Genomic DNA, 7215 nt, shown 5'->3' on the forward strand with positions numbered 1-7215 from the left:
GCACATATGACATCCCCGCACATATCTTACTGTAGTTTTCCACACAATTTCAAGTGTTTTAATTTGTTATCAGTGGTGTTAAATTGAATTTATTTGCCAAAGACAGTGACTATATCAAATTTACTCCTGACCCCATAGGCCCCAACGTGAACCTTGGAGCACATACTTTTATACATCAGTTAATGGTTGTCGTGTCCAAATTGCCCAAATGGACTCTAAGGTTTTAGAAGAAGCATTACATTAGGATGTGTCATATGATGAGTAGAATATAAGGGTTCACATTAAACTGGAATCACCAGCCACAAACACAAGATGTTAGTTTTGCATTTCAAATATGATGTTTTATTAGAAAAATATAGTAACACAGCTTAAACCTATTTGCTGGAACGTTCAAGACAATTTACTACACAGCAAAAGCAAGACACAAGTAGGCAAAGTTCTTTGTGCTACAGAGTGCTCTGGGAGGCACACAGAGTCTCCACAGACTACTAAGGATCAAACCTCTACCAACATGACATTGATTATAAAACTCTAAGCATATATGAGTAGATATTTCTAAGCATAAATGACAATCAACAATACAAATCTGACAAACTCTTGTAAATATATTATTTACACAGATATTAAATGTATACAATCTTACAGTTTAAATAGGAAAGTAAATTAAAATCTGTTAGGAGTTAGAAGATAACAACTGCTAATATGAAAACCAGCATTTTCTGATTTATTGCCTCAATTGATGTCATCTTCACAGTTTGGGGTATGAAGGAACAAACAATAGGTGCTTGGTAGCTTTAACAGCACACCAGTCTGCTTTTCTGAATGTATTCAATCATTTGTGTCAAGTCTGTGTTTAAGGCTTAAATGTTCTCTCTCAAGGGAGATTTTCAAAGTGCAGTCTTATAATCATCAAGAGTGGTAGTGGGGTACATCGCATGTGCTCCGTAGTGAGGTGGAAGATCTGCAAGTTGGGGTGGTGTTTGCTGGGGTGGTGTTTGCTGGGGTGTAGTTCCCCAGGATGTTTTTTCTGGGTTCCTAAAAGTGTCAAATCCAATGCCAGCAGAAGGATGTGGTTGTTTCACCACCGCAGGCATGATAACTATAGGAAGTTTGAGCTTTGGATCAATAGAACATTTGATATTCAGTTGGACCTGTGCAAACAAAATAACACACAAACAGAATTGTTTAAGATTTTTTTGTTTAGGAATTATTGATTTCAGCAGGGCTTTGTTGTTGCCATGTTTTGTCACTAGAGGGCTCTCATGCTTTAATCCAAGCTTCTCAATCTTTGTTTTCTTCCATTAGTTCCTCTGAGTACTTACATCCTTTATTTTATTTCCTTTTGTGAACGTTAAAATGAGGAAGGAGAAAAGCAGTTTAACAGTTTTCCATAAAAATGATTTGTTACAGTCACCTGTGACAGAAAAGAGGTGCCACTAACCAACTAGCAGCCCAAATAAAACCTTTTAAATGGCATATACAGAAACAAAGACAAGCTTCCTACCATTAGTTATATTACTTAAACAGTACTCAAGTACACAAACAAAAGGACAGCTCTACAAGTTGTTTACCTTCAGCCTGTACTCCAGGTTGATGATGTGGCTGTTCAAGATGGAGGGGGGTAGGTCTCCAGGGATGGTGATCACCTTGGTCACGGTTTTTCTGCCAGAAGATGCTTCAACAGCCTCAGCCTTATCCTTAAGGATGTCGTGTGTGTAAACTGTCCTGTGGCCCTGGGCAAAGAAACTGTGTTTCTGATACAGTATGAATTTGGGCTTCACTGTGCGACTCGAGTTGTTGTTGATTTCAACTGTGACCACGAGAGCTTCGCCTGTAAAGTACAGAAAGTTATCCTGTATAAATCACTGCCAAGCATAGAAAGACATTTCCTGACATCTACATAATATCTCTCTACAGGAGTTCAGGATGCTTTTATGCAGTTGGCTAAAGTCGGGTGATCCAGAGGCCAAATTATCTGGGCATATACCATCAAGAGTCATCCTCCCAAAAAAGCAACAACATGAAACTATATAAAACAAAATCCATCTCAGTGTAACACAGCCATTATGCCATTTTCCTCCAAATTCATATGACACAAAATAAGGCACAAAAGAGTCTGGAGAGTTTTATTCTTACATGACTTAATGTTCCTGGCACAAAAGGCGCCAAATGCAACCTTTTTTCTATCTTAAATGATTATTGGACTTTTCAACTTTTTGTCTTTACCTTCCTTGTAAGTCTAGTGTACAGTGGTTGATAATTTAGCTTGCCAAATGTACCCCCCTAGATGTTGCCAAAAACAGCACGTCAGCATCATATAGCTCGGTTCGTACTTTTAATGTGGATATTTTTGAATGTTTGCAACGCCGCCATCTCTTACAGTCGCCAGAACCTAATTGACCTAGGTTTTAAATATAGTTTGTCTGTTTCTGGCGACTATCAGCGAACACACAACATCCTGGTGGAGATAGCGAGACCGCCAGGGTCACCGTGGATGGTCTGCCCGCCCAGCAAGCGTAGAAGGCGACGGAGGGAAAGAAAGCAGAAGAGGGGATGCCGGTCGGGCTCAGACGCTAGGCTACGCAAACATCCACACCGGCCAGCACTTCCGAGCCTTTTCCTATCGAACGCCAGATCCATCACCCACAAACTTGACGAATTGGAGCTACAGATAGCCAACACAAGCTTTGCACGTAACTGCAGCATTATTCTTATTACGGAGACGTGGCTTCACCCGCTGATTCCCGACGCTGCAGTCGAGTTAGCAGGCCGCACGCTACACCGGCATGACAGAAACAGCAACTCAGGTAAAAGCAGAGGAGGGGGGCTATGTGTTTACGTGCATAACGAGTGGTGTTGTAACAGCAGGATCATTCACACACACTGTTCTCCTGATTTGGAGGTTCTGGCAGTCTCGTGCAGACCTTTTTACATCCCGAGGGAGTTTACAGTAGTTATTGTGATAGCTGTTTATATACCGCCGGATGCTAACGTTAGCACGGCTCTCAGCCTCTTGCTCAACACCATAAACAAACAACAGCTTGCCCACCCCGATGGGGTTTTTATTGTCGCCGGCGACTTTAACAAAGCGTGCCTAAAGACTGTGCTTCCTAAATTTGTCCAGTTTGTGGACTTTGCTACGAGAGGAGAACACACTTTGGACCATGTCTATTCAAACATCAGGCATGCTTTCAGAGCGACACCCCTCCCCCACCTGGCTGGATCTGACCACCTCTGCATGTCCCTCACCCCCACCTACACCCCCCTGCTGAGAAAAACAAAGCCCCAGACAAAGACAATAAAAACCTGGCCTGAAGGAGCCCTTTCTCAACTGCAGGACTGCTTCTCAACAACTGTATGGGATTTATTCTCCAGCCACAACCTCCAGGAGTACACGGACACTGTACTCTCGTACATCAGGAACTGTGTTGACAATGTCACCGTCAACAAAAGGGTCAGGGTGTTTCCAAATCAAAAACCCTGGATGAATAGCAAAGTGCAATCCCTCCTAAAAAGCCGCAACACTGCCTTCAAGTCAGGGGACAGGGCTGCGTATAGGGCGGCCAGGGCAGACCTGAGTAGAGGCATCAGGAAAGCTAAGGCTGCCTATAGGAGGAGGATTGAAGATCACTTTGCTGACAACGACTCCAGAAAAATGTGGCAGGGGATCAATCACATTACCAACTACAGAAGCAATAACCAGGCAACATCTAGGACTGATGCCTCACTGGCTGAGGATCTAAACCGTTTCTTCGCCCGCTTTGAGACGACCAAGCCCTCAGCTGCCACACCACTTCCACCCGCCCCCAGCACTGGCACACTAACACTTAGGGAGCACCAAGTGAGGTGTGTTCTAAGGTCAGTGAATCCCAGGAAGGCGGCAGGTCCTGATGGAATACATGGAAAGGTTCTCAGAGCATGTGCTGACGAACTGACCGGAGTCTTCACTAAAATCTTCAACCTTTCCTTGTCATCAAACACTGTCCCGCCCTGCCTCAAAACCTCCACCATCATCCCCATCGCCAAGAAGACAGCTGTGGCCAGCCCAAATAACTACAGGCCTGTTGCACTTACGCCTGTAGTGATGAAGTGCTTTGAGAGACTGGTCTGTCAGCACATCAGGGCCGGTCTGCCTCCCACTCTGGACCCCCACCAATTTGCCTACAGGACAAATCGTTCCACCGAGGACGCTATCACCATAGCGCTCCACACTGCGCTGAGTCACCTGGAGCACCGAGGAAGCTATGTGAGAATGCTCTTTCTGGACTTCAGCTCAGCATTCAATCATATCATCCCGGAGATCCTGGTCCAGAAACTGTCTCACCTGGGACTCTCCACCCCCATCTGCCTCTGGATCAAGGACTTCCTGACAAATAGACCACAGTGTGTCAGACTCGGCCCCCACCGGTCCAGCACCATCACACTCAGCACCGGGTCTCCACAAGGATGTGTTTTGAGTCCCCTCCTGTTTACGCTCTACACATCCGACTGCTCCCCTACCCATCTCTCAAACACCATCATAAAGTTCGCGGATGACACCACAGTGGTTGGACTCATCTCAAGGGGGGATGAGTCGGACTACAGAGATGAGGTCAACAGACTGACTGAGTGGTGTTCAGTTAACAACCTCCAACTGAACACCACGAAAACTAAAGTACTTATCTTGGACTTCAGGAAGGGCAGAGCAGACCCGGCCCCACTTTACATTCACGGGAGCTGTGTGGAGAGGGTACACTCCATGAGGTTTCTGGGCGTGCAGATCTCTGATGACCTCTCCTGGACTGCAAATACTACAGCGGTGGTTAAAAAGGCCCAGCAGCGTCTCCACTTTCTGAGAGTGCTCAGGAGGAACAACCTGGAGGAGAGGCTGCCGGTGACATTTTACAGAGCCACCATAGAGAGCATCCTAACGTACGGCATAACAACATGGTATGCAGGGTGCTCAGCTGCAGACAGGAAAGTACTGCAGAGGGTCATCAACACAGCCCAGAAGATCACTGGCTGCTCTCTGCCCAGCCTGGAGGTCACTGCAAACTCTCGGTACCTCAGCAGAGCTGGCAATATCATCAAGGACCACTCTCACCCCAGCAACCAACTGTTTGAACTATTACCGTCAGGCCGACGGTACAGGTCACATAAAACCAGGACAAACAGATTCAGGGATAGCTTCTTTCCCAGAGCTATCACCGTAGTAAATAAGCACAAAAACAATTGAACCTATTCCATACCGTCACTGTCATTATATTATGCTGCTATTCATACTCTCATTATATTAATGCTGCTATCCTGTATATATTGTACATACTATTGTTTGAGTACTTACGATTGTTTTTTTTGTACCTTTTATATTTTACATTTATATTTATTATTGAAACTTGCACCAAGGGAGTGGCACTCCAATTTCGTTGTACTCTGTACAATGATAATAAAGGCTATTCTATTCTATTCTATTCTATTCTATAAAAACAAAACTACAACAACAACTTTTAGCTTAGTACTCAATCAGCTATAACTTCCTTTCAATAATCAAAGGATCAGTTCCACAGAAACACCCCTCACTGAATCATGCACACTGGTTTCCTGTTTACAAGCACTTTAAGTAGCTGAGAGCTGGGATGAAATAAAGCAGTATTTTTAAATGATGCTTCCTTAGGGAAGGAGTCTAAGGAGTAAAATGCTCTTGACTCAACCAAACTTATAGTCACTTTCCAAAAAAATAAAAATAAAAATAAGGGAGAGGGAAGAAACTGAATACTGAAAGGCAGTAAGCCAAGTAAAGATAATTACCTTGCATGTATCCCATCTGAGTGGTATGGACATCTACTGAAACCTTTCCAGAGCCCAAAACAGATTTATCCTTACAAGTATACTGAGGTTCCTAAAAAGCAGACCCCCACATTATAAATGTGCTTTAAGGTAATGATCTCGTCTGCCTGAACACTATCAGTTATGAAATTTAATCGTTGCTTTTTAGGATTAATGATTTCTTACCAGAAGTCCAGGAATACCCATGTGTGTCTTGGACACAAAAGTGAAGTGGGCCTTAGTTTTTTTTGTAATCTTCATTGATTGTTTCAGCTCTGCTTTCACCTTATGAACAATTTTTCCATGGGCTCCTTTATAGGTTGATGGCAGTATTCTGTAAAATACAATACAAAAACATTCAAATGACCCACAAAGAAGCAGAATGGGAATCTAAACCTCTGATTAAGACAAGAAGAGGTACCCATCAGGAATCCTGAACGAAAAAGGATACACGTGTCTTCCTTTTCCAATGACTTCAGTGCCTGGAAAAGAAGTAGGTGTTGTTTTGAACAGTCTGTTAAACAAGGAACAGTGTATCACATGTCAGCAACTGTGTTAATTCAATACATCACCATCGCGTCTTGATTCTCTCAAGATATCTTGTTTGATGTCATAATATTTCTCAGTAGCCCAGTAAACGTGGGTTTGATCTTGTCCGTAATGCTCACTCCAGCATACCTTCGCTCTTCCTTGTCCTCTAAAAATCAGCGATTGGATTTTGGTTTCACCAGACACCTCCACAATAATTCTTCCATTAATGATATCTCCATTCGTGAAGGTGTTTTTGCTGTTGATGGCATCGTATTCGATTGAGAATTTTTTAATGGTCATTTTCAATTGATGACAAAAAGTGGGGGAAAACAAAAATCTGTTGCAAAAACCAAGAGAAAACTCAAGCCAGTTGTGCCCAGCGCAGCCACTCTCTGCCGGTTATATCTGCTTTCAAGTATGCAAATGTTGTGGTGAAACCAGTTTTTCTTGTATCACACACCCTCTCAAAGCAGTACCACTAAAAGATTTTCAGCTATGGAAACTCGACGGAGTTTAACATGAGATTACATTATGAATGATTTGAGACAGTCAAGACACACACACTCTCTGGATAACCAGCATGTTCTCTTCACAACCACATATTGGGGCAGCAAAAAATACCACCTTGTTTCTCTTTATTTATTTTTTATTGTAGGTGTGACTGCCACATGCTGGCTGCATCACATGATATATTTCACCACACCTACAGTAAATCTTCCACTTGATGCCCATTACATGCCATGTTTAACCCTTTGAAATCCTAAGCAGAAGTGATGAGAAGTAACCTTAACAATAGACCCCCTTTTTCAGAGAGATGACAAAAGGGCCTTTTGGGGGGGGAGATTACCAAGGCTTAGGAGACATCTTTTCATATATTTT

At 43.2% G+C, this 7215-nt stretch overlaps 1 protein-coding gene across 1 annotated transcript; it reads right to left on the reverse strand.

Annotated features, from left to right (window-relative positions):
* Positions 1-222: 222 nt before the first annotated feature.
* Positions 223-6747, reverse strand: LOC147317283 (arrestin domain-containing protein 3-like). Its single transcript, XM_086314089.1, has 6 exons — positions 6378-6747; positions 6227-6287; positions 5992-6139; positions 5788-5878; positions 1572-1831; positions 223-1151 (listed from the first exon to the last, which is right to left on the reverse strand). The coding sequence occupies exons 1-6, from the start codon at positions 6634-6636 to the stop codon at positions 888-890; spliced, it is 1083 nt and encodes a 360-aa protein (XP_086170215.1). The 5' UTR covers positions 6637-6747; the 3' UTR covers positions 223-887.
* Between the last annotated feature and the right edge of the window lie 468 nt (positions 6748-7215).

The sequence above is a fragment of the Aulonocara sp. 'chitande type north' Nkhata Bay genome, linkage group LG12, assembly GCF_057382095.1.
Source record: "Aulonocara sp. 'chitande type north' Nkhata Bay isolate Kocher_YH1m ecotype deep benthic linkage group LG12, A_spYH_male_GT1.1, whole genome shotgun sequence".
Lineage (NCBI taxonomy): Eukaryota > Metazoa > Chordata > Actinopteri > Cichliformes > Cichlidae > Aulonocara > Aulonocara sp. 'chitande type north' Nkhata Bay.